This window comes from Mchenga conophoros, linkage group LG2, assembly GCF_057382185.1.
Source record: "Mchenga conophoros isolate Kocher_MC1m ecotype Shallow Benthic linkage group LG2, M_conophoros_male_GT1.1, whole genome shotgun sequence".
In the NCBI taxonomy this organism is placed as follows: Eukaryota; Metazoa; Chordata; class Actinopteri; order Cichliformes; family Cichlidae; genus Mchenga; species Mchenga conophoros.
In genome coordinates this window covers 34,533,306-34,561,096 of record NC_140527.1, presented here as the reverse complement: position 1 = coordinate 34,561,096, position 27,791 = coordinate 34,533,306, and the positions used below count along the sequence as shown (strand labels likewise).

Genomic DNA, 27,791 nt, shown 5'->3' with positions numbered 1-27,791 from the left:
TTTTATTTATTTATCATATTAGTATTAAACATAAAAATAAAATATATAAAGAATGTATAAAATTAAAATACAGAGCAGTTTGTTAGCAACAGTTAAATTAGCAGCATCATGTTTCCACTGGCAATGGACGTCGCTAGGGGTCATCAGAGGTTCACACCCCCGCGAGGACTTTTCCCAAAACATTCCGCCTCTACGTCACCAGCTCCCGCCCCGCTCCGCCTCGTGCCACAACGACTCCGGCTTGTCAGCTGCACGAGACGTGCGGCATCTCGTCTCAACCTATGAAAACTGTCAGTCAACGCTAACGTCTAGCTCCTCTCGCTTTAAACTTAAACGTATCTTGGCCGAATAGTGAAGAGCCGGAGCCTGGTTCTAACAGCGTGAACAGAGCCCTGTCACGCCTGCGTGTGTGCGCCTCCCCGGCGGCTGGCGCCCTTTGTAACTGAAGTAGTGAATGGTAAGTAGCTTTACTGCGTGGCTAGCTGGTAGCATCATCGCTACAGTTGTGTGTCATTCAGCGCTCAACAAACACTAATAGGCGGTAGAAAAGTTAGTTTCGGCTGGTCTTACTGCGGCTGTTACTCACTCGCTACCTCCGTGGCTGTTAAAGTGAGATTTAGTTTGAAGTTGTCATTTCTCTCGTTGAGTTTTGAACCTCGTGATCAGGCCAGGGTCCAGCTTCTGGCTCCCTGCCACCACCACCACCACCTCCTCCTCCTCCTCCTCATTATCATTATTGTGCTACATCTGCACATGTCCACCTCATTAAGAGACTGCCTGAGACGACGTGCGTTTGTCCCTAATTAGAAATTAATGGTTATATTTCCAAAGTGTGTGTGGATAACATTCATCTTTGAGATTTTTGTTTTATCCTACCTTTATGGGGCTGTTTTGTTTTTGTAATCGTGTATTTTATTTGAGGTATTCTGTTGTAGGTTGTGTTTACGATGAGATCTACGTTATTCCAAAAGCTTGACGTTTTTAGTTGCTATAACGTTGAATTCCAAACGCCTACTTATAAACTTAAATAAGTATGGTGTGACTCGGTGAAATAAAACAGAATACAACAAACGAAATATTCCCGTTATATACAGATTAAAGTCAGATAAGTATAAACAGAAGAAAAATAAAACAGAAATAAAATTGCTTTCTAAATGTAGTGCAAAGATAACAAATATCAGATGACATTATAATGGATCAGTACGACCGAATGTAGTATTCATATTTTATCTGCTGTAATGTACTAATTGTATATCTCATCTCTTTTTTGTGTACTGACATTCAATACTTTATTTATTAAGGTGTCTTGAGCAATAGCATAAAATGATCACATTCTTTAACATCACATGTTTGATCATGGTCTTTTAATCCCCTGATGTTTGTTTTTTAAAGAGTTGCTTTCTTTTGTCATGCCATTACTTTTTGTATAAGGCCTTCTGTTTTCTCTGCCTGTTTTAAAGTGGAAAGAAAAAAATAATTTGTTGTATTAATTATTAGTTTGAAGTTGGTGCCTGTTTTCTAACTTGTGGTAGATGAAATATTGAATGGCTTTCTCCATCTTGAAAGAAGAGGAAATAGATATGAGCAGGGGAAAGACAACATATGATGTTTTACTATCATGTGAAAAAGAAAGTATAGTGGTACATAGAGCAGGGCGATATGACCAAAAATATTTATCACGATATACATTTGAAAATTTGTGATAACGATATAACTGACACTAGACAAAATACTTTACAACTCCACAACTTTATTAGTGAAAAAAAATAAATCTATGTATTTTCACTTAAACAAGCAGCTGTTTTTTTTATGTGCATGAAAGTTATATAAAAATTTAACAGTGCAAATCCAAATTCCTTACTGAAAGTTTAACCAAAAGGCATTTCCAGTGGAAATTGGCCGACATATCCTCAGCATAACCATGTATAATATCCACAAAACTTAAAAAGAGGTTATACACACACAATACGGTAACATTATGTTGAAGCTCAGTACGTATCACTTCGCCAGGCTCCTGACTACGATAGCCGTAATGCTCCGACAATCCATCAAGCGGTGCGGGTTCGTAGCTTAGCAAAGTCGTACTAAAACATTTGACAGATTTTTCGAGCGCCGTGTACATAAAATCGTTTCGAGGTCAGTAAACACAACCAGAATTCATACATGAGGCCCATTGGATTATAAGGGGCACTGTCGATTTTCAGAAAAATCAAAGGATTGATTTTAAGTGTGCCGTATTTTCCAAAAAACACGATAATAATGACAGCCCACTAGCATGCTCTACCAAAAATAGTGCTTTGTTGTGTATCTGACGGACGAAAGCCAAACCAGTTCCGCACTGAAGCTGCAGCATTTTTACAAACCAATTCTGGTTCATCCGTTTCATTCAACGATTTGCTTTTTCCGACATGTGCGTATGAAAACAAAGGCACTGCGCATGCGCGTTTTACCCATATTCTAACGCGATATTTCATCTTGCTATCGTTGCCCAAAATTATACCGGTATTACCGTGAACGGTATGATATGGCCCAGCCCTAGTGGTACATAAAGTCCTATGACAATTTTGTCACAGGACTGTATGTGCCTGAGACCACTTGTCCACTATTGACTCTTTCTTGACTTTAGGTTGTCTGTGGAACAAAAACACTAAAAAGTTCTGTAATTTCACCCTGACAGTCATGTGCTGTATTGTGAAACGAGCACTGCATGAAAAACCAGATTTTCAACCTCAAGATCACCTGCAGATCTAACCCAATCCTGGCAGTTAACAACTGGTCATGGTCTTTGATTAGAACCTGTAATTAGTAATATGAACGATGTTGAACTATCAAACAGAAAAGTTGCCTAACCCTCCCAGGTCGAGGCTTCTCAAACTCTACTTTTCTTTTATGTTATATTTTTATCGATTAGAAATGTTAATTTACTTTTATGGGGACACTTACACTCTGAGTAATTTAAAATATTAACTATAGCTTAATAGTGATTAATCAGATGAATCCTTACTTAAAGTAATTGATAGTTGCTGCCTTTAACACTACTCAGCTTGTGCACCAGTATACTGTTTTTAGTAATGCTCAGATTGGCATGTCATCCTAATGAAACTGAAAAGACACTTAAGTCCCCTGTACAAAAGTGTTATTGTCCAGTCTTTGTAGTCACTCTGGGTGTTATGTGACTGGCTCCTCTCAGTCATAGTCGGGTATTTCTGCCAGGAAGCAGGTAATTAGTGACGTGACACGTATGCTATGACAGAAACTATGTGAGTTTGGTGTTGACAGCCTTGAGGCTGTAATCCAAGTCCAAACTGAGCTTTTAATAAACCTCTGTGAGTTTGTTTCAGGCCATTTCAGTCAGGCTTTTCTTCATTCCAATGCTCTCATCTTTAATTCTGCTTATCCGTGTCCAGGTGATGTTGTTGTTGTTTTTTGTCTGTATTAACAAAGTGCTTGCAAATGCAATGTTTTGAACAAGAGCCTTTAAAACAGCCATCAGATGTGGCATTGTCTGAGGAAGAACCTTGACGTAAACCTGAAATTTGAGAGAGATTATATTTACTTTCAGCTTTCAGTGATGCATGAGCGTAGCAAGAAGGCTGTGTTGGGAAACACTGAGTCACAGCTGCCCAACAGTGACAACCAGTTTCTTCCTGAGGGTTCAAAGCCTTAGCAACATTCAACACAGGACGGAGTCAAAGGCAGACATGATTGAAGCTTGTTTAGATATACATGCTATCAATTGAATCCTCTGTACCAACACATGCATACGCACTTAACCTTCAAGTTACTACATTTATTTTAGCAGCAGAGTTGATTTAGGTATGACTCGTAATAAATTATACTGTAGTACTATTTGCATTTGATTTACCTACATTGTTTTGTTTATATATGAAAGATTGAAACTTAATCATGCATGGATTTCACAACCTTCCTTTATTCTTGCCACACTAATAGGCCAGTTCATGTTAAATAAAAAATATAAAAAATTGTAGAAGTAGATTGACAAATTAGTGGTAGGAAGCATTTTTATGACTAATTATAACACAGGCCACATATAAGTATATGACTGGGATTATAAATGGCCTATACTTCCTCTTTGTTCTGGTAAATCCCATGTCTTTAGAAGCTGTCTTATTCTGGATCAGCCAACTATGAATAGGAAAGGTTAGGTAGTACCATGCCTTGTGAAGCCATGCACAGTCTGTCACCCCGAGTGCTTAGAAACCAAGTGACCTTTCAGTTTAAAAAGGAAATGTTTTCTTCTGAGGGAATAAAATAAAAATGAACTTTGATTCAAGCTCTTGATATAATTTTCCCACCCTTTCAGGCCAAGGCAGAAAGAAATGAGCTGGGCTGAGGAGGACTGGACAGTAGGGCTGTCTGGACGGGTCCTGCAAAAGGTGAAGGAGCTGCAAATCCATCATGAACGGCTGTCCAGGGAAAACAAGCAGAAACAGCTGCAGCTGGACAACATCCATACAAGCCTTGAGAAGCAAACTGTGAAAGTATGAACACTTATACTGTTCCTCACACAATTTACATGACAAATAACTGAAACACAAGTATTAGTAACTTTGTGATTTGGTACTGTTGACTTTCCAAGTTTAGTTAAGGCTGTAAGAAATCATCTAACTTTGTCATGCTTCTGAACTGGACTGGATTTTTGGAGTCAGCCAGCAGGTTCAACCCAAGAACCTTGCTGCTGTGAGACAGTAGTACTAACTACTGCACCACCTAGTACCTATTATGGTTGATGTAATGCTGCCTTTTCCAAAAACAATATGCTAAATCTAGATTAACATTAGGAAATCTTCTTATTGGAAGCTCAATTTGGAAGTTATCTAAAATTTAACAAGTAGTATCTCTGTGATCAGTGAGAGCTCAGTCTCTCACTGACTGCTGACCATGGATCCACTGGCACTGGCTTAGGAAGCTGCTCCTGCCACCTGCTGTGGCATTGAGCGCTTAGGCAGACCACAGAAAAATTACATAATCTGTAGGAAATTAGTATTTTTTTATGAGTGCTTCTTTAAATGCACACTTTTTCATCGGAATTACACAAAAGAATAAAATCATGCATTAGCTTTTCAAGAAATTTTATGTAGAGAAAAAGTTGACCTACATGTTGCTCTTCAAGGAAATGCAGTTCCTGTAATTTTAATCTTCTCTAAATAACATTGTGCAAATATTGTCATGAAGGGTGAGTCATCTGTAGCAGGATTTCCTTAAATAATCATTAAATATATACTTCTCCCTCTCTCTCCTTTTTCCTCCTTTTTTCTGCCAAGTATGAGGAGGTACGTGTGGAGCTGCAGTCGGTGCAGCGAGAGCTCCAAAACGTTCGGGATGAGGCCACAACAGCGGTGACGAGCAGGGACCGTCTTACGCAGGAGCTTCAGACTAAGCAGGCCCAAGTTTGCTCTTTGGAGGGCCAGCTAGATGCTGCTCGTACCCTCAACAACAAACTCACCCAGGAAATCAAAAGGTCAGCATGAGCTAAAAACCACAGAGGCAAGAAGCTTCTCTCAATTTTAAATTCATCTGGTTTTGGTATTATGTATTGTTTTCACTGAATGTTTGAAATATAGTGACGTTTGGTATTCTTAGGATAACTTAGTTTGAATTAAACTTGATAGTTAAATACAATCTGTCTTAAGGGGGCGGGGGGGGGGGGGGGGAGGGGGGATTTGGAAGGTAAAACTAAAACTGATTGTTGGAACTACATGCAGCACTAAAAATCAGACAATAGACATTACATTTTGATAGTATAGGAAGCTGTCTTAAATGGAGATGTCCCAGTCAGCTTTTTGGATGTTGATTGGGTACAGTCCCTATATTATTCAATCTGATACTTGCATTAGCCAAAGTAATTGTTAGATATGTTTTCTTCTGCTCTGTTCCAGTAATTTGCATACAAGTGGCTTTATTTATTTATTTATTTATTAATTGGCGTATTGTACACTAACTGTTTATGGTTACCATACCACTTTGTTTATAATTCACTTTTGAAAAACAACAACAGGTCTGACCAAAGTGCTGTACAATAAAACTAAACATAAAAGATGAACAGAGGCCAGAGGGTAAAAAAAAAAAAACCTGACACGAATAAGACCTGTAGAAGTTAAACAATAAAGGACTACATAAAAAGCAACTTAAAAACACAGTAAGCATATCACACTGGGTCAAAGGCCAGGGAATAAAAGTATGTAAACAAGATTTTAAAATGACAAGTTAAGGAGCCTGCTTGGCATGCGGTGGCATATTGTTCCACAGTCTTGGAGCTGCAACTGTGAAAGCTCTATCCCCTCTGATTTTTCATTATATTACCAGGTTATTGTATAAAACAGAAAAGTACTATTGATTACCATATACATGTAAATAAAAACAGAATGCAATGATTTGCAAATCTCATAAGCCCATTTTTATTGACAGTAGAACATAGAAAATGTCATATTTTTCAACTTTAACATTTTACTATTTAGCTTATATTAGCTTATATTGAATTTGATTATCAAAAAGGTTAAGAAGGGTGGTTCTAAATAGCAACAGCTGGAGGAACATTTTGAACTAATTAGGTGAATTGACAGTTTCTCGGAAGTAAAAATGAGCAGAGGTTCACCAGTCAGTAAAAAAACTGCTTATATGTTCCTCAACCGAAAATTCTGAAGGCTCTCTCATCATCTACAGTACATGATGAGTTATGTTAATATTTTTTTTTAAATGATTGTTGGATGGCACATATTGCTATGAATTGTGGGAGGGCATACTTTTCTTTCATAAGTGATAGCTTAGTGTAACCTTGACTAAAAGAGTTAAACCACATTTTGAAGGAACAGCTTTTCTCAGTTTGTAGAGAATTCAGCCAGCTGTTATCATTGTTTTTGCATATACTACTGGATCTCGTCCTTCAGCTAGGATGTTTACTAAGCAAATCTGACTTTTTGACCTCAGCCCTCATTTCCTGTAAGAAATATCTCCATTTCTCTTCCCACTCTAAACTCTTTCACTCTGTGTCTTCTTTCTGTGGCAGGCTGGAAGCCGAGCTAGAGAAGCTGCAGAACAGCATCAGGTCACCAGATACCTCTCTGTTTTCTACTCCCTGCTGGAATACAGGCTTGCCCTGGGAACACAATGGTACAGTTTTCTAAACTGTAAAATTATTAATTGGTTTAATCTCTATGGCAGTTTATTTCTAATATTTTATTAAAACTCTTTACAGTTAAGAGAATTAAATAGTTAAACCACCAGAGTCCCAAATGAGCAGTGGATATAAATAAACCCCCTTGAGCTACATTGCTTTCCCAGCCCTCTACTCTCTAAGGACAGTTTGTTTGTCTTTCCTCTCGTCACTAAACCACTTGGTAATTTACAGCTGTTGTTCCTGTTCAGTTTTTGTGATCGGTTGTAGGTACTAAGTTCAGTCCATATGCTTTGTTTTTGCCCTGTAGGGAGCCGACAGGAAGAGAAACAGGGGCACAGAGATGAAGGGCAGAGCCGGGCTCCTCACATCCGAGTAAGTCTGAACATGTTCTCACACTGAGCTATGTGTAAGCTAATCCAAGACTGCTGTGGATTGTAGCTGAAAGCTGATGTTCTCTACTTGGAGGATTTAACTGTCTTATTAGCAAAGCAAAACATCCCTCCTTATTTGATTAGTTTTCCTTTTAGTCTTAAGTAATTAAGTCTTTCCAAATAAGTGGCCCAGATGGCTGTAACTGTTTCTTAAATGTGAACTACTGCAGCACATGGTGCTTTTAAAAAAAAAAAAACAGATGAAACAACATTGTACTTTATTTCTCTATTTTTAAACATGACAATGTAGTTAAGAGTTTTTATAGTAGGTTAAAGAGCATCAGTGTCTGTTATCAGGGTGTTATTGTATTTTTCAAATTTCATTCTGGCCTTGTGATAAGGACAGGAAGAATTCGTATTTTAAAGTTGTTCTGTCCTTATAATGGAGTTTTTTTCTGGTTAAATTTAGATGTTAAAAACAACACCTTGGCTCACAGCTCTTTGTTTAACAGCAAGGTTCTTTCTTCTAGTAGTCAGCTGAAAGGATAAGATTGGCAGTGTTATCAAAAATTTTAAAGGATGACCAAATCTAACTTTATATACACATTTTTAACTGAAGACCAAAAACTTTAAAAGGTGAGAAATTTATAAGTTTATTCCTAAAAAATGAGACCAGTATTTTTTTAAGAAGTATGACTTTATTTATGGGTTTAATACAAATTACGTTGTCCCAGGTTCATCAATAATAATATGTACTTCAGTGCACCTTCTGTGGAATGTTTTTTTTTTAACTTTGTACAGAGGAATATGCTGTGTCGAGGAGGGAAATTATTTTACTGCTATTGTTAAATAATTGTCATTGCATTAATAATATAATCTGCAGCATGGATATTGCATTCCAAGGTTTAAACAGTGTCTCTTTCAGAAAGACTGAGTTGCAGGCTGACAGGAAGTTGTATGCAGAAAGAAGCAGGAAGTTATTTTGAGCCGCAGGCTAAGACGAGGCTTTAACAACGTAACAGATAGCTTTAAGAAGGCCTTAAGCAGCTATGACTATTTTATACACAATGCATATCTGTGCTTATTAAAGAGTTGGAGCTCGGTCAATTAATTGGGGGTCGGAAGCTTTGTTCGGCGCGATGTTCGGACAATCTATTGTGCAAGTGACTTGGAGCCATAGAAGGAATTGCAATACATGCTTACAAAACACTTATATATCAGATCATTTTATATTAAGGTTTTAGTAGAGGTTCTTGATTAAAACATTTATTTAGTAGAAGACATACACATAGTCTCAGTGAGCTTCTGGTCTGGTAAAAGGTCAGAAGTGCAACAGGTGAATTGAGAAAGAGCATTTGAGGACGAGACACAGACAGTAGGTGAAGAGGTGACACAAAGAGCATGTGAGGTCAACACACACACACACACACACACACTTTAAATTAGATTTATTTAGAGGAGAGGTTAGTTATGTTTGGCTGTAACTGCAAAATTGTCTTGGTAAAAGAGGAACCGTTTCTTGGTGTCTCGGCAAGAAAGAGGAACAAGACAAGAACTGAAAGGTAGACAGGAAGGGCTAGTCATGAAAATAGAAGATGATTTTCTAGGTGAAAAGTCATGATGATGTTGATCTGATCTATGTATAAAATGTATCTGTGACGCATGAAGGGGCGTCAGTAAACAAACCCTGATGCTATAAAATATCTGTTCATGCTTTGATTAAGTCGAAGACTACTTCCTGTCTGCGTACAGAGTTGTCTTCCCACGCGTGTATTCATTAAAATCATCGTTTGACTTCACCCGGCCGGATCGGTGTGGTTATTCTTCGATCACCTCTTGTACCCTTCCTCAATATTGAATCTTAACAGCTGTTACAGGCTTTCACTACTCAGACAAGCTACTAAGTTATTGCTGGTTTGAGTGTTTCAGTAAAATTATGCCCTGCTTCACCTGCTTGTATTATTTCCCAACGTTCATCATAGTGTGCTGCTGCATTTGTTTGTACAGGTCTGGCAGGCAAAAGAAAAGTTTTAGGAAAATGTAACAGCAAGTCTGTGCTCTTACATCTGAACATTGACTTTTCTTTTACAATCTCTCATCCTGAAGCAGCATTTGAAATATACTAAAGGTGCTGTGCACGCTGAAGCAATTTCTCTTGAGTTATGAATAAAACAGCAGTTAGTAATTCTTAGTTGCATTAGTCTGATTGTAAAACCTTGAGTCCTTGAGCCTTGTTTTTGTCGAGCCTCTTCCTGCTCATGCTGCTCCTCTTTCTTTTTTGTCTTTGATTAAACCCTCTCTCATCCTTTCAGCAGCGGCTTCAGTTCTCTGAGATACCCACACCTTCATTGCCACAACAACAACACAAGAGCACACGCCACAGCCACTCACCCGTCCAATCGGACACCTTCTCCACTCCCTTGGGTGTGTTTCCATGGGAACGGGATGACACAAAACCTGCAGCAAGGAGGCGACCTCCGCCCTCTCCCTCTTTGATGCCGTCCTCTGATGTCACAAATCATCTGTCAGAGCAGGGGGGTTATGGGAAGGACCGCAGGACAGAGACAGACAGTGAGTGGGGATGGAATTACTCTGTGTTATCCATTTGCAAATTACAAATATATACGCACGCAACTCAGGCCAGCAGCATTTATCCTAAAACAAGATTAAAAACCTAGCTGGATTACCATAACAACAGGAGCCAGTATGGATATGCTATTATCTACTTAACTCAGTACCCCTGCTGTGAAACCACCCTCTGATTTCAAAGTTTAGATTTTCATTTGGATGTTCTGCAGTCTTCAGCAACAAAGCACACACAGCAACTTAATAAGGAGCAGATTTGACTTTTTGTTCTTCTTCTTTTTTTAAATATTACCCAGGCTTTTTTACATTAGCAAAATTAACAAAATCTAAAACTACAATCAGAGTTTGCTTTGGTAATCACAATTTTTCCTTTCCCAATAAAGGCAAAACTTGGTTACCTTGTTTTAGAGAAACCTATGCATTGTCCTGTTATGTCTATAAATTCAATTTAAAAAATGTCTTTTATGCTTCAGTGAATGAAGACTCAGTTAACATAACTGTTTAGTTATGAGATTTTTTTATGGTTCTAAAACCTATTTGGAGAGTGCTAAAAATGTATGTATTTATATAATCCCCTCTACGATAACAGTGGTTACCAACTGTCTTTGTTAATCTAGGCTTGGTTCCTTAGGCTTCGTTCGTGCTTGCATAAAAGGGGTCAGTTGACTCTTTAATTTTTTTTTCTTTTCTTTCTTTCTTTCTTTCTTTTTTTTTTTTTTTTTTTTTTACAGCTGAACATTAGAGCTCTTAAATTTAAACCCTGGTCTGATATCGTTCCATGATGAGCGATGCATAGAAATCACTTCAATTTCTGATTCAATCAAAGAAATGTAAATTGACTGCAGCAAATCGGGATCCATGTAGGTAACATCTAGATTGCACTACTAGACTGCATGGTTTTCTTTGGTGGTAACACTAAAGCAAGCCTCAACAGGTTGCCTGCTTTCAGCTGAGAATATATATCACAGTTAGAGCAAATTGCCAGTGACTCTTGTGTCCAGTTTTAATCTAAAGTCTTTCCAGTCTCAACTGCGTGCAACAGTTGAAACTAGTAATGGGTAGAAACTCTATGTAATACATAAAAGGTTCGTGTTTTGTATTTTATTTGTTAAACTGTGTCACCCTTATAAAATCTATTTAAAGTAAAATAAAATCATCCTAACCTACCGTACATTAAGGCATGTTATGTTGATATAGCCACAGTGATGTCACACTGTTTAAATCACTCAAACTGAATATTTTCACTTTTCCTATCTTGGATGCGAACTCTTACTCTTACGTTATTGATAAGTGGTCAGTCAATGTGCAAACTGGATAATACTAATAATACTAGTACATGCCCATGCAGCAATATTGTTTGGTCTGTTTGTTTTTACAAACTTATATACTTAGTCACAATAAGTCAAGTAAAAGAAATAGGGGTGTTGGTTCTTGCTTGTAAATAACTAAATTGAAGATAAAAAAAAATTCTGAGTAGGAAAAATTCCTCGTGTGTGTGCGCGCGTGCGCGCCAGGGTGTTCCTGTGCTGCTCTACTTTATTAATGTAATTTTAGCCTGTTGTTTTGAGGTTTCTCGACAACATCATGACCTGATCTTATCCATGATCCTATATAGATAAGATTCTTCAGAGGCCTGAAATGTACCTGTCTGTCAAGTTTGGTTGCTCCACTCCTATCTTGTAGGAGGAGTTCATGGATTTTATGTCTAATAGTAAGATGATCTGAAACAAGTTATTGAGCCTGTAAAGTCGTCAGGAAAGTTTTTACTGAGGTCACCCAAAGGAGTCACCCTCCTGCTGGACATTTGAAAAAATGCAGCTTTAAGGCACCACTGCATTTGCTTCATTTTTCACTGATGTGCATGCTGCATGCATTATTTGATTTTATCTATGATTATCCAGAAAGTGTTACCACTGTGATCTTTTCATACTTTGTTAGTTTGTTATTTTCAAAACTCCTTTCTAATAGCCAGTCTACCATAATTATACCATTATTCTCTCTTTATAGTACAACCTCTGGTGCTGACATTGCTAACCAACCTTGTGTCTATAGACAGGCTATTCCAGGGCCTGGGTTTATTACAGCAAACACTTAAAGCGAATGGTCAGTTTATACTGAAGGGTTTAATTCTAAGCCAAATAAAGATTTAAATAAAGGACAGATGTACAGCAAACTGAGGTCAGATGAACTCTTATTGTTTAATTTACATAATAACAACAATAGATAAAATTGCTGGCAGGTGCCATAATTAACACTGTGAGGTCTCTCTGTTTGAAATGTGTTGCCCACTTCACTCAAAATATTATTATAAGCTTTGTCTAAATGACGAAATTCTGTCAGTTTTGGTTTACCTCAGAGTGACAGCAACATCAGTAAAAGTGAACAGTGTTGTCACCATGAATCTCATGCACATGTGTAACCTCAGCTGCACTCGTTACATAAGCGGTTGTGTAGAAATGACTGGCCAGAGATTCCTCTGCCTGCTCCCAGGCCGGCTTCATGATGTAGAGTGACTCTTACTGCAGTTTGTAGTTGTGATGTAACACTGTCGCTCTCACCGGGTGTTTTTGTGTTTGTTCAGGGGAGGAAGGAGACAGGTCAATATGAAACAATAAAAGCTGCTGGGACACTGGCATGAGGGGTGGGGGTGGGGTTATAATGTTTACTTTAGGTGTGCCTTTTTGCAGCCATGTTTCTCCTGATAACAGAACATACAGTTTAGGATTTATTCTGGCTACTGGGTAGGATTTATACTTGGGGTTGTATGTAGCAAAAAAACATTGTTCCTTTTTAGATTAGCAATGGAAAAAAAATGTGATTATATTTATGTCTTTGGTAGGTAAATGTATGCCTGGAGAGATTGTAAAATGGGACAGTTAAAATATTGACAATGCATCACAAGCACACAATTGATTTTTATCCTTATTATCAGTCTCCTCCCCAGGCTGGATCTAAGTGCATCATATAGAGTTATAACTTTGATTCATTGCATCAGTGTGTATAGATTGTGACCCTAAGTGTTGTTGACTGTCAGCCATCAGTTTTGTTTTTTTTTTGTTTTGTTTTATCAGAAATCAAGATATTCTTAATGGTCATGGAAATGGATTTGTTTGTTTTTGCAATTATTCATTCACCTGTATTCTCTTGCTCACTCTCCACTCACTCAGCCACCATTCTGCCATTCTATGATCCCAGCTCACTGATTGTGAGCACTATTTTTTAATTAAAGGTGCTCTTTAAATTCGGAAAAAAACGTATAAATATTAGTTAACAAATGCTTATAAATTTTCTCCTATCTCTATGAGACTAACGCAGAATTTAATAAACATTCTCTGGTAACAGGATGATAAGTGGACGAAAATGGATGGTTGAAATTATTAACCATACTTCTTTCTGTCCATCTGTCAGTGTCGCCTCAAAGTCAAAGCCGTATGTCTTCTCTGGAAGAGGAGTTGCTGGTGAAGGACAGGACGTTGAAGTCCATACAGAACGAAATGACGCAAACCAAGAAGGAGCTTGCCGCCAAGGAGCTCAGCCTGCAGAAAGTCTCCAATGAGCTTAGCCTGGCACAGACACGTATGGCCCAGGACAGTGAACGGGTAAACACATGCACATATACTGCTGCTACAGGTAGTGGTGCTTCTAGTACTACTGCTGAAAACAAACATCTCATTTCAGTGATAATGTTCCATATTTTCCTGATGCTCTGGTGTTTTTTTTGACATGGCAGAGGTGTTGATCTTATTTAACAAAACATTTGTCTTCCCTGAAATATTAACATGCTCTTTGAAAAAAACTGGAAAAATGGTGGTCCTTTTTCCTGTTGTGCTGTAAAGCAGCCTAAAACCATCTGGTACGAATAAGTTGTGAGGTTGTGCTTCCCCGATTTAATTAATACCATCTCAGTGTGAGGTCGTTCTGAATCACAGTTGAAAGACTGAAATAAACTAAGCAAGTCAACCAAAGAAAAAAAATGTAACAGATGTGTTAAAAGATATAAATGCAATCCTGGAAGTCACTCATAATTATGTTTTACAAAATGTAAACACAAACATTTGGCCATTTTAAACAGTTTAGTTACTGTGTGACTGCAGTATCTTTCACAAGCACACACATTTAAAACCCACGAAGTTATCTTACTGCTACAGTGTTGTGATTTGGGAGGAGTTCTTTTGTAGGCTTTGTTTTCACGAGGAAAAACCTCAGTAATTTTTCCATTAACAGTGCTAAATGATTAGAGCTGTTCTCACAAATGAATAATAACAGTAATGTTTATTTGTATAGCTAAACCAGCATTATGAAGTGTTTTATGCCCTCCATCTATTCATCCATCCAGCTTTTTTAGTGCTTCTCAATTTCAAGGTAGTGGGTGGCTTGAGCCTATCCTAGCTATCATTGGGCAAGACCCGTGTCTAACAGAGGGCCCAGAGAGAGACATACAGCAATTTATGCTCATATTCACACATGGAGTGTATGTGTTAAAACTGCCTATAAGTTGGAACTTTGGTTTGCATCAGGACAAAATTCTCAGAGATTTAATCATCTCAAGTCATAAGCAAATTAAATGCAAAAGATTTGGTTTGGTGATAAGAAGTCAAACACATCAGTTTTCACTGACATTGAACAGTATGTACCTGATGTTAAGTAATATCAGATGTATCATATAGAGCAAAACTCGGGTAAACAGCTGCATATGTTTTCCCATGACAGGCGTCGGGAGCTGAGCAAAGACTGAAGCAACTACAAGAGGAGCTTAAGTGTCAGAGGCAAAATGCAGAAAGCAGCAGACTGCAACACCAACAGCGTACCAAAGAGCTGGAGAAACAACATCAGAGGGTGAGATGAACATCAAAGCAAGGGAAAATCATTTTTCATTTGATTTCCTTTTTTCCATAGATTGATGGATTCTTTTGGGGGGGGGGTTTTTTGGTGTGTTTCTAGGATTTGACAGAGCTTCAGAAGGAGAGGCAGTGTCTGGAGAAGCAGCATCAACAGGAAGTGAATAAGCTCAACCAGGAGCTTCAACAAGCTAGAACGCTCCACAATGCCCTGCAGGCACAGGCTGACAAGGTACATGCGCACACATGTACAAGTATACGCTCAAAATATTACACATTAACCAGACCAACAAGTCCTCTAACATGCATACAAATGCATTTATCAAGATAAAGTTGCTATCAGCACTGGAAACCAAGGACCAAAAAGATATGACATACTGTTTTTGTTTATGCTATTATTTATAATTATACTATTATACATTCATTACCTTTCCTGTTTTTAGTATTTCCTTTCTCTGTCCTTCTCCCATCTTACCTTTTGCTTGTCCTGGGACTGTTTTTATTATATGGACCCAAGGTCAATGAATTTATCGCACTTTTTCTCCCACACTTTCTGCGTGCCTGTGATGTTTTCTCTCTCTCTCTCTCTTTTTCACTGTCTTCGACTCTGTGTTTCTGATTTCTCTCCCCTCCACCTGCTCTCCTCTCCGCTTCGTCCTCCTCTCCTCTCGGTTTCTCCCCCAGTGGAAAGGTTGAGCAGAGAAGGTAATGACAGTGTGACCGCTCAGTTTTTCTTTGTTTATGGAAGCTTGAACCACTCGGAAACTTGGAACTTGTGTGTGAGAAATGGAGTGCTCAGCAAAAGAAGGCGTGAAACAGTGGCTGTGGGATGACGGTGAAAGATTTGTATGAAGCGTTTTAAGGCATGTTGCATGAATGCAGAGTGCAAATTTTGTTTGTGGTTAAAAACCTTTTTTAAAAATTATACTTTGGAAGTCTTTAACATAAAGGAATGATGTGGCACTAATTTTTTTATTAGATTAAAAAAAATCTCTAAGAAAATAAATTTAGTCCATAACCTTCTGTGTATATATAAATACCGTCTTAACAATAGCTATTCAGTTTTACTAGTGTCCTTTAAACGTTACTGTAAGCTCTTTGTGAACCACACAGGTGTTATCTTGTATCTGATAAAGCTATACTGTGTAAATTAACAATAGAAGCACAGTTTCACATACAAGGTCAGCAACATTCAGCTGCAGGTAATGAGCACTTTATACAGGCCTTTGTGGAATTTGCGTCGTACTATTTGTTTTTTGTTTTTTGTGCATGCATGAAGTTTCAGTTATGAGAATCCAATACCTGATTAATGTGTTTTATAGTTTCTCTTTAATTCTTTTTACATATATTGAAATTCACTAAGTGAGCTGATAAAATCAGTATCAGATATTTTCAGATTTGATTGGTTGTTAAACTACATGTGACATTTCATTGACTGAGAATTACTGGGTCACTCAATATTGTAACAAAACCAAGTGACTAATTAGTGACCAATACAAAAAAGTTTGTCTTTAAAGAGCTACACTGAAGTTAAAAATAATTAATTAGCAAATAATTTACTCAGTACATTACAATATTGCTACATATATACAGTTATATGAGTATAACGTGTAGAATTTTTAGATGAGAACTGGTGGGAAGCTAATCTACTTGAGTCTTTGCTGATAACCCTGAGAGAGGCAGAGGATATGTTAGACACATCGATATCTGTCCTGCTTCCTGTTCCCTTCACTGGCTATGATTCCTGCACCTGAAACAAGGCAAACAAGTCATTCCCTTTTTTTCAGTTCTCCTATTGTTTTTGCTTTTTCTTCCCCCTACTTTAATTTCTTTTTTTAAATACCTTCTCTGTTGTGTTGTTTGGATTCATTCTCACTATTTCGCTATTCCCTCTGTCAGCTTTCTCTACAGAAGCAGGCGCTGGAGAAAGAGTTGGAGACTCTGAAAGAGAAACTGAAATGGACGGAGGGACAGCTGAAGGAGAGCCAGAAGAAAGAAGCACAGACACAAGCCAAACTGACGGTAACACATAGTGATCATCAACTGATACATGCAGACGTTGTTAGGAGTCAGGGCCTGCATTAATTATTCATTAGATGAGCAATGGGTAATGACCATCTTATGTGCCATATGTTAGTCAATAAGTGTGGATCCAGCTCCATCATTATGTTTTATTAAAGATATCGGATTAGCGTTATCCTCACTGTTATTTAGTTGTGTCTTGTAATACTTGTAATACTACACACATCAACACTGACACAAATACAAGAAAACAGCCTTTGAATGGCTGTCTGTTGTAGTGCCCACTGACTTACCTTGGCCAACAGGCCCTGGAATGAACTTTACATGATTAAAAGTCTTAGTAAAGCCTTTCTGATGCGCAAGGACATTTGCTATTGTTGTGCAGGTTCCAAATTAACATTTACTATTGTATTGCACCCCGCTAAGCTGAGAGTGCAGAAGATGTAAAACGCCCACATTTTTAGAATTTGTAGCAGTTCTTTACATGTTCATAAGCTTGCAACATAGTTCGTACTAATACTGCCTTCATCTGTAGCTTGTTTGTGGTTTCTAGCTGTTGAGACACTGTGTTTGGGTTGCTCTTAATCCATTTATATTACACACAGCATGTCCTCATCTGGCAGTCTTCTTGCACAATTGATAACATTTATAGTCCAAATATCACAAGGTCGAAAATATAGACTGACATTAAAGATGTCATGGCAGACATATTTTGGAAATCAATCAAATTTTCTGACAGATATTTGAAAAAGAGGCCTTAAAAGTCCATCGTTGGTCATGAAGATTCCCTCCAGCTAAGCTGAACACTTAAAAATCAGTAAGTTTGATTTGACTGGATTCATCCCACCTCATTTGACTATTTTTGCTCTTTGCATTAGGAAGCTGTGCGTGAGGCAGAGGGCGTGGCTGTGACTCTGGAGCAGAGCAGGAAGCGAGAGCGAGCTCTGGAAGAGGAGGGGAGGAGACTTGCAGATGAGCGAGCTGACACCCTGTGTCTCCTGAAAGAACTACAGGGTGAGGCATAAACTGTGGGGATGAAGCCAAATCTGTTTATTAGTCATGGTAGATTGGAGTATCTTGTCTTTCCTCCCTCCACAAGAGTCAGGGTTTTGGAGTCTCACATGCTTAACATGAGCTTGTTGTACTGGTGTCCTTTAGTGGGCTTATTGTGATAATGCTGCCCTGTAGTAATTTATTATTTTGTGCAGCAAAAAAGGGAGATTGATTACTGAAGAGGGTGAATCCTAGATTGTGCATGACAGTTATATACTCAATGTCTTTCACGCATAAGTCTTATCCCAGTGCTGCTCCCTGCTGGTTAGTGATAGATGAATGTTATCCTTTTAAAAATACACTTAACTTTTCCACTACTGCACATGTTTATTAGAAAGAGAGCACATGTTTATTAAGTTTTTTTGTTTGTACATATTAAAAATGTTTTTCCTTTTAATTCTAGAGCAAAAGTCAGCACCTCCTCCACAATCTGTGCAGTTTTGCCCTGTTGGACAGAGTTTTTCATCTCAGTCTTCCTCATCTCATTATCCTCGACCGTCAGCCCAAACCAAGAGGCCTTCTTCAAACCGAGCTGAGCAGAGGAGGGAAGAAGAGGATGCACAGGAGAGAAGGACAGATATCAGAGCATCTTATCCTTCTGACAGAGAGCCAGGAGAAGGAATTGACTCGGAACACATCAGTGCCCTAATCTCCCCAGACTCCTCAGAGTGTTTAAAGAGAGCAGGAGACAAAGGGAAAATTAATGAAGAGGAGAACAAAGTTATAAATGAGGCAATAGAATGTGACGTCTCTCATACTCCCATCAACAACCCTAACGCTAAAGATCTTGATAGAATGATCAGTCTTGAGCACTCACCTAAGACACAAAATTTGACCCTTTCTGCAGAAAAGACACCTGCTCTCAAGTCTGAGCAGACCGTTCCCTCTGAAGACCTCAAAAAGGAGAATGCAATGCTCCGTTCAGAGCTTCAAGATGTACGAGAAGAACTGCAGAAACGACTAGAGGACCTGGAAGCCCAACGAAGAGCTGAGACAGAAGCCAGGACCCGCCTTAAACAGCTTAGCCGCAAACACACCAGCCAGGCTGCAGAGAAAGAGGAGAAAGAAAAAGAATGGAAGACACAACTGGAGACTGAAAGAGCTGAGACAGAGAGGCTGAGGAGGGCGATGACTGCTTTGGAGGCAGACATAGAGTGTGTAAAGGAGAGGGGAAGCGAGCAGGAGGAAGAGAAAAACAAAGAACAACAAGATAGGGAGAGTGAAATGGTAGAGCTTAATATTCAGCTTAAAAAACAGCTGGCGGAGGTGAAAGCTCAGCTGGCTTTAGAGCGAGAAGAAAAAAAGAGAGAGGAAGAGGAGAGAAGCCAAATAATAAACACAGATGCTAATGTAAAGGAACAGCTGAGCATGATGGTGGCAGAACTTAAAGCTCAAGTGGAAGAACTGAAGCAAAAAAGAAAACACACACAAGAAGAGAAGCACACAGATGCAAACACTCCCCTGACGTATTTGACTCTTCGTGATGACAAGCTCAACTCCAACATCAATAGCTGTGGCCACGCACTCCTGCCTTCACCAGAGCAGCACCTCCTTTTCTGCCAGTCCACCAACGAACACAACATGCTTGTTTCTCAGACAGCAGCAGGCATCATCCAAGAAAAGAGCAATGTGATAGATGCCGAGCACTCTCCTCTGTCAGATGATGTTCAGATGGGCCAAATAGCCTCAGACCCCCAGAAGGCTGACCCTACAGCCTCTAATTTGGTGAAAGAGGTGGAGCGACTGAAGAATGAGAATTCAAAGGAGACAGAGCGTGCTAATCAGTGTCAGATTAAACTGGAGGCCCTGCAGAGCCAGGTAAATGATGCTGGATATAGAGATTAGTGCACTAAATTTCTCAAACCTAAGTATTTCTGTATTAAACAGTCACTCTCGAATGTTCTGCACTTCTGAACAGCTTAATTCATGTCTCATCACTGTACTTTCGTTTATCGCTAAATCTTGAATTCATACTCTGCTCAAAAAAATTATGGGACACTTTGAAAACATCAGTTGGCACACTGTAGGTCATTTTGTAGCACTCTAACAGTGCACATGCTCTTCCTCATTGCACAAAGGAGCAGATTCTGGTGCTGATGGGTTACAACCTTCTATGGCTCTGTCCAGCACTCCTAGCGTAACTGCACGTCTCCCTCTCTGCTACTTAACCGACCAAATTAATAGTCCTGAAGGTTTAAAAAAAAAAAAGAATAAAGTGTTCCTTTATTTTTTGAGCAGTGTATGAATCGTGTTATTGTAAAGCACAATATTAAAATTAGGATATCACTGATCTCACTGAAGTAAAAAAAAAAAAAAAAAAAAAAATCAAACGTTACTTCCTTCTGTAAGTTATTTAAGAAATAAGATGGCCACTAAAGGTTACGAAAGAGTTAATTAAGATTTGCCAGTCAAAGACAAACAAAAAGCAGGCAGTAAAAAAGAAAAAGAAAATACAGAAAAGTATAGGAGTCAATAAAACAGTTGCAAACTGTTTAAATGCAACCCGAGCAGATAGATAAGAAGACTTCAGGTATCAGTTCAGTGCTAATCTGAGAAGGTAAACATCAGTTCTGATAGAAGCAAAGTAAACTCTGCATATCCAGTAAGGTGACCTGAGTCTCTGTGTGGCCCTGATTTACAAGTGGTCATAATGATTTAAATTTACAACAGCAAATTCACTGCATTTATACACATTTTTCCTCAAGGAAGTAAGATTGGTTAAGAAAAAGGCCTTTGGTTTGCTTTTTTAAAATGTGTTTTGTGCTGTGAGCTGTGACCAGTGAAGTGCAGACCCCAGTGGTATTTTTACTTTCTCTAGTCATCATTTCTTCTTCTTTTTTTTTTTTTCAACCTTCTCTTCTTGTCAGGTGACACGTCAGACGCAGCAGCTGACCATGGCCTTTGAGAAGCAGAGTCAGCACATTGCAGGCCTTCTAACTGAGCTACAAGAGAAGGAGAGCGCCCTCCAAAGCCAAAAACAGGAACTACTACAATGCAAGCAAGAGCTGGATGAACTAAAGAATGATAAAAAGGATGAGGTGAAGATGATGGTCAAAGAGGTGGAGGAACAGATACAAAGTGAAGAACAGGGAGATGAGAAGCCGGTGGAGAATTCAGAGCTCTCACTAAAACAGGAAATGGAGAGTAGAGTCACCTGTCTAATTGCAGAGTCACTGCCTGAGAGTGACTTGAAAGCACAGTGTGAGGCAAGTCAGCCAGAGACATGTGATACTCAAACGGCAACACCTGATAGCAGTGAAGAAGCTAATAAAACAGGGGACCAGCATCCTGAATCTATAGACTCGAACAAAACTCAGAGTAACCCTGACTCTGCTTGTGTGATGGTAGAGACTCAGTGCGGTCAAAGCGGTAAAGAAGCAGATATCCTTACTGAACTGCTCACTCTCAGACGGGAGAATCAGCTGTTGAAACAAAGAATTGAGGGCCTGACCATCTCTGACGCACAAAACCCGACATTACAGACTGACGCTGAAAATCAAGAGGATCCAACACAAAGCCAAAACACACCAAACGCTGCACTGTCCTGCTTGGCAGAAGACGGGACACTGAGTCTGCTGAATGACGTCATGACTGAGGGACTGGAGTCAAGTATGAATGAGGAAGAAGATGAAGGACAAGATTTAAAAAAGGAAGACCAAATAAACACAAGAACTGAAGAAGACCTGGAGGAAATGTCTGAGGTGCATGTAACTCAACTACAACAACGGGTAACGGCAGTGATTTTTCTCCTTCAGTTATGTGAAAAGATGAAAAGTGACAAAAATATAATAGGTTAGTTGTATAGGACTTAAAATTATACAGGTGGGCTAATGGAGAACGAGACGCTAGATGGTAGTCTTAACTAGTGGATATATTTGGGTAATGGCACGATTTTCATCATTTTGGCTCTGTACGCTGCCAGAGTAGATTTTATATAAAGCAGTTAAAATCCAGTTGAAGTAGAGTCTTTCTACTCAAGGGCTTAAACAAAAATATAATTTAGAAATTGCAAATATTTATAGATACCCTCCCCTATTTTTAGGGGCTTAAATTGTAATTGGACAAATTAATACGACTCTTTCGCAGTACTGAGTATCAAATGATTTACGACATTAAAATATTCAATAAGATCTGTATTGCTGAATATAGAATTACTTTTTTAATAATATTGTGGATTTTATTTGTTTTATATTTAAGTTTTATGTCCGATTGATTCAGTCTACTGTCATTCTCCTTCTGTCCAGGTGGAGGCACTGCAGATAAGGGTACGAGCTCTCTCTGAGGAGACCCAGCAGCAGGCAGAGGAGCTTGCTGTATGGAGACTGGCCTCCCAAACAGCACCAACATTTGAGGAATGTGAAACCCATGAACTGACCTCTGCTGTGACACAGTCCCAGTCAAACCAGGAGCAAACAGATGAGATGACCCAGTGCTCGCCTCAAACTCTACCTGTTCAGGATTCGGTTCAGACACCCACACTGGATAGACAGAAGAGCCAGGAAACCATCACAGTCATCAGAGAAGACGAGTTACTCGTTTCCTGCTCCTCCAACAGACTTCAGGGCCGCATGTTGTTCTCCAGGTAACACACAACACTCTGTAATCACAGAGATAACTTGTAACTGATCACACCTCTGTGTCTGTGTGTGTTAAACGCATATATTAAGTATATTTGTACAGGTATCAGCTGGGATTAACTTTTGCTTGTTTTACCACAAGACTGCAGAACAGCAACCTTGAGGAACCAAAGAGCCTCCATCCCTTTAAAACTGCTGAAAATTTTCAAGAATACAGACAGGACACTGCCACGGCTGACCAGGTGATTTTTATAAATTGTCACTCACTTATGTACCAGACGGCTAATTGTCATTATGTAATTTAGTGTAAATTACAATGAAAAAAAAGAGTCCTTTAAATTAAATAATTCCAGATAATTGCTAGTGGGATCTAGGAAGTCTTTTAGCCAGTGCACATAAAGGCATTTCTGTAGAGAAGTAAGCCTACATATTTGGGGAAATTTATTTTTAATAATAAATGGGCCAGAACTGAGCTGCTCCTGTTGTAAATAGCAATTCTTATCATATTAGAGAAATTTAAAATAGATGTTTTGTTTACCTATAAAATAAAGCATTTGTACTTTTACACCTGAACTTAAAACACCTGTCTGCCCTCAGTACTGAATAAAATGCAATGGTTTTCAGTTTTATCCTAGGCATATGCGTTTATTTGTTTACCAGATGAATTATTAATTCTTCAGTCACTTTGTTTTGTCTCTTGACTCAGGAATCTGAAAAAGAAAACCAGGAGATTAACTTCACACAATGGTCAGATAATTGTCCAAAAGTAAGAAGAGACAGTCAACTCATCCAAATGACATTGGAGAAAATGGCTCAACATCACTCAGGCGAAGTCTGTGAGCCAGATTCGACCAAAACAGAAGCCAAACTAAACACAACGACTAATTCCTCAGACAGCGTTGTCAAGATAGAAATGAAAAGTGTCAGCAGTCAGACAGAGGAGAGTTTGAATCCTCGTGGCATTTCAACAGTATGTGTTAACACTCAGACTGAGGAGGAGGAAGAACAAGGTTCAGTGGATTCCCCTCCTGTGTCTCCTGTCCAGTTATCTGCGGAGGCGGCGTCAGACAAAATCTTGTTTTCTGGTTCCTTCCCCATCCCGGCTGACCCGGCACGTCTGGCTGAAAGAATTCGCCGCAACAGGACGCAGCTGTCAGCTGCCTTTGACGACACAGAATACGAACCCTACGGCCTGCCGGAAGTCGTCATGAAAGGTAACTTTGTTGTTTGTGGGCCTGTAGAGTGAAATATGGAAAAGTAATTAAAGTTATTTTGGAGGGAGTTGCGTAAAACTTTTTTACCAATTAGTACAAAATTCTTCTCACAGCCGAGTCACCAGTTGATATTCATAAGTACATACAGTCTCTGAGTGTTTGATTCCCTGTGGATTACCTGTTTGTGTTCCTTGTCTCTGTGCTTTCTCGCTCTGATCTATTTTCTACTAACTCTTTTATTTAACCCTCCGTCTTTTTCCCCTCTCCATCCTTTAGGTTTTGCTGACATTCCCAGTGGTCCTGCATGTCCCTATATTGTGAGAAGAGGTTTGTTGGGCACCGCTGTAGTACCTGTCTCCCAGAAAGACGCAGAACAGGACGAGACGGATTAAAACACAGCAAGAGGTAAACTCCAGACACTATTAAAAAAAACAAAAACATTTTCAAATAGATTTAACATCCCAAGATATTAACAAAAAATAAAATAAAAAATCAGGTAGTAAGAATATACCTCCAAGTCCTTGGATCAAGTAGATCCAGATCAACTCTAAAGGTTAATTGGTTCAAACTTCGGTCAACACCCATGTCTGGTCCATAATTGCATATTTTAGTCTCTCTCATTCACTTTATAGGGGGAAGATGAAAATCTGTCATGATAAGTTGGGCAAATGTGATGACTCCCTGTCTCCAGCAGAGGGATCTCACTTACTTTAAGGAAAAAGCTGTTAATACTTGTATTGTCACTACTTTTTGTTGTTTGTTTTGCTTTGTTTGTTTGTTTTTTCAGGTTTGAAGCTAATTTGTTTTACTTAGTGCAAACACACAGGCACCAATAGTTTAGAATTTATGTGAAATACAGAAACCAGAAACAAATGTTGATGCTTATCTGGTTGCTTTTAATTTAACAAGATCACCATGTGAGTCATGCGTCTTTTTGGTGGTTTACACCTTTTTTAAAAATATGCTTCTTATTCTAAACAGGGAAAAAATCATCACAGCCTTTAATATTTATCATAACAAAGGAAAATCAGGAGATATTCCATATAACTTGGTTGAATCGGTTGAAAGGGATGTGAATTTGACCCAGGACTAAAGTACTGCCTTAAATGTTCTTGTTTTTGCATACAGGTTTTTTGCAGACCTGTTGGAAACACCTGACTCACCCTGGCTTTACCATGAACCTGAATAATGGACAACAGCCGCTGCACAACAGACTCAAAGCAATTAAAACATTGAAACAAACACAGGAGCAGTTTAAAAAGCTGCAATCAGCTGTGGACTTCTTTACGTGTGTGTGCAGGTAACTAGACCTGCACTGACAGAATAAACACCTCCCCTGTGGATCCAAAAATGTTTTAATGGCCTCTAGTTTATCCACAAATTACCACATGGAGACTTTGCTGTCCATCACAATGGTGTCACTTTACACCCACCTGTATATTTAGGTACTGAGGTGGTGGTTTAGTGATGCTTGTTGATGTTTCTTGAACCACTTTTCCAAAGGGATTGTTTAGTTTTTCGTAACTCAGAATTAAGTTATGGGCCTAGCCCGTTCTTACTTTGCATGAAACGGTGCCTAGTTGGTGTTTTTCTAAACAAGCACTTGTCAAGATAAGTTTGTTTTTCAAAAGGGTCAAGCCAAGGAAGGCCTGTTGTGGCAAATATGTTTGAATCTTTAAACCATTTCAGGTGGCTTATTTTTGGACACTTGAATGTGTTTTCGTAGAGGGGAGGTGTTAGGAAAAAAATGTGTGAAAACATAGTGTATGAATTATTAGCTGTGAATTTGCACCTTTGTGTCCCTATCTTGGTGTTTCTGTTTGTCTCTGTGTGGGGGGGATAGAGAGAGACTGGGATAAGCTTGTCTATGACTCAGTGTAACCTGGATTGGTTTCCGCTCCATGTATGGTGATACACACTGCATTCCCACTCTCCTCCCTCTCCCGCTCTGCTTCTGTGTCTTACACTAAAGCACTCTCAGTAGTTACACAAAACAAAATTCCCATAAACTAAACATGTGAAGCTTTTCTTTGTTAGAATTAGATGAACTAAGCTGGTGTCTTATAATGAATAGCTTTTAATTTATTTTCTTTTTTCTCTTGCACATTTGTAGATAACATGTAAATCGTTTTGTAGTTGAGTTGGGAGAAATGTCAAGTTTGTTATGTACCCTAAAACAGCAGATTTTCACCATTGTGTTTACAGGATTTGATCTGGTAAAGGATAGGTTCTTAATTCTACTTAAAGTTATACTCACAGGTCCTCACGTACATTGAAGGAGTTGCATGTTGTAGTTAAGTTTGGTAAGGTTGGTACCAAAGGTTGGTATGACCCTTGAACAGACTCTGACTCTGTGGAATATTTACTCTAGACACTTGCAGCCATATTTCCAGAACTAATTCATAAAATTTTCTTTGTGTTGCGATAGCTACTTGCGTGCCAGCTGGCTGTGTGGATGCCAGTCAGTCAGAACAGTTCCTGGAGAGTTTCTGTTTTCTCTCGGCTCTTCTGTTTACCCCCTTGACATTTGGCTTAACAGACAAAATGACACCAACACCCATGCTAACTTGCATATTAGTATATCTTACTTGGCTATGTCACTGTAAACAGTTCAGCCACAATAAGGTTCCCTTCTTGCCTTCAACAAAGCTCTCAGCACAGACGCTGGACCTCTGGGGTGTCCATGGTGTTTGGCACCAGGATGTTGACAGCAGATTATTTGAGTGGGGCTTCCATGGATCTCGATTTTTCTTGCATGTCCTGCGGCTTCTTAATTGGATTTAGATGTGGGAAATTTGGAAACTTTGCCATGCTCCTCGAGCTGTTAGAGAAGTTTTCTCAATGTAATAGGGATGGGCAACCATGTTAAGGGTGGTGTTAATGTGTCAAAGTAACACTCACGTGGCTGACAGGACCCAAAGTTTCCCTGGATAGCATTATAATCAGATAGTCAGGTTTATTCTTTTACCTTAGACCAACACTTTTTTTTCTGAAGATATATTCATACCCTTGACTCTCTGTTTGTATCAACTTTTAAGGAAGTTAGATAAAAGTGAATAATGCAACTTTGATAATAAATGATGATTGTGCCCTCCGTTATAAAATTTGTGGGTCAGAATGTTTGGGCCAAAAATGGACCAAAAATAAAGAAAATGCAGAATTATTATGTTGCAAGTACAGTACCTGCTGCAATCCACTAGAATGAATACATGAATTTTTACATTCTGGTGTGACCCACCACGTGGACATCCAAAGTTCATGTTTATAGGTTAGAAAATGTCCAGAGAAAGGTGAGCTTAAATCAAAAGGAAACAAAAGGAGGGAATTTCATTTACAAGTCCAGCTTCCAATTTTAATTTCAGCTTAGCCATTTATGAAATGCTTTGCTGTTAAGGACAGGAGGAAGTGGCCATTTATTTGGTTATATAGATAACAAGATATGAGTATAATTTTAAAGTAAACTATATTAAAAACAGTGAATCTCTCCTTTAACCCTGGCTGTGCTTTCCTCCAGTGATTTTTAGTTTGCGTCACATTTGTTTAAAATGGAGCGATTTTTGTTTTTATGTTTACATTTTATTTAATGGTAGAGTACTTTTTGTTTGTAAAGTTGTGACACACACACGCAAACACCTCACCTCACTCTCAGCCGCCTTCATAACTCTGGGATCTGTAGTCTTTTGGCGCCGAGGTCTGACCCTGAGTGGGGAAACTTAAATTGTATTTGTTGCCTTGTTTTGGACACTTTTATGTGAATGTATCTGTGTTGTGTTTGTGATTAGAATAAAAGGTTTGCTTTTATTAAACCGCTGTCTCTCTGAGCGCTATGTTGGGCTGTGTGCTTTGTATTTCAAGGTCTGTTTAGTTAGCTGTGTGAGAGAATATTTTTGTTTTTACTGCTTGCCTACAATTAAGTCTAAATGAGTGCCACGGTCCAATGAAGAGAGCCTCAAAGTGTTTTTTAAGTGGAATATCTTGGTTAAATCACATAA

The 27,791-nt window shown here is 38.8% G+C and overlaps 1 protein-coding gene across 3 annotated transcripts; it reads left to right on the top strand.

Annotated features, from left to right (window-relative positions):
* The first annotated feature begins 163 nt into the window (after positions 1-163).
* LOC146582453 (uncharacterized) lies at positions 164-27,605 on the top strand. 3 transcript variants are annotated; one of them, XM_085297248.1, is made up of 18 exons: positions 164-457; positions 4,325-4,502; positions 5,286-5,482; positions 7,028-7,131; positions 7,446-7,510; positions 9,825-10,080; positions 13,504-13,694; positions 14,806-14,931; positions 15,037-15,165; positions 16,833-16,955; positions 17,834-17,969; positions 18,412-19,826; positions 20,876-21,736; positions 22,253-22,590; positions 22,728-22,827; positions 23,292-23,799; positions 24,076-24,204; positions 24,928-27,605. In XM_085297248.1, exons 2-17 carry the CDS (start codon positions 4,341-4,343, stop codon positions 24,189-24,191), a joined length of 4,827 nt encoding a protein of 1,608 aa, XP_085153374.1. In that variant the 5' UTR covers positions 164-457; positions 4,325-4,340; the 3' UTR covers positions 24,192-24,204; positions 24,928-27,605. The 3 variants fall into 3 exon arrangements, with proteins under 3 accessions (XP_085153374.1, XP_085153365.1, XP_085153382.1); XM_085297239.1 differs by having other exon boundaries at positions 9,822-10,080; XM_085297256.1 differs by lacking the exons at positions 164-457; positions 4,325-4,502; positions 5,286-5,482; positions 9,825-10,080 and having other exon boundaries at positions 7,089-7,131.
* Positions 27,606-27,791: the final 186 nt, after the last annotated feature.

Bases quoted from the DNA above. Each gene is read 5' to 3' on its own strand.
- LOC146582453 (XM_085297239.1), top strand. From the start codon at position 4,341: ATGAGCTGGGCTGAGGAGGACTGGACAGTAGGGCTGTCTGGACGGGTC. The intron at 21,737-22,252 runs GTAACGGCAGTG...CCTTCTGTCCAG, and splicing joins TAACTCAACTACAACAACGG to GTGGAGGCACTGCAGATAAG. The intron at 22,591-22,727 runs GTAACACACAAC...TTTTACCACAAG, and splicing joins GGCCGCATGTTGTTCTCCAG to ACTGCAGAACAGCAACCTTG.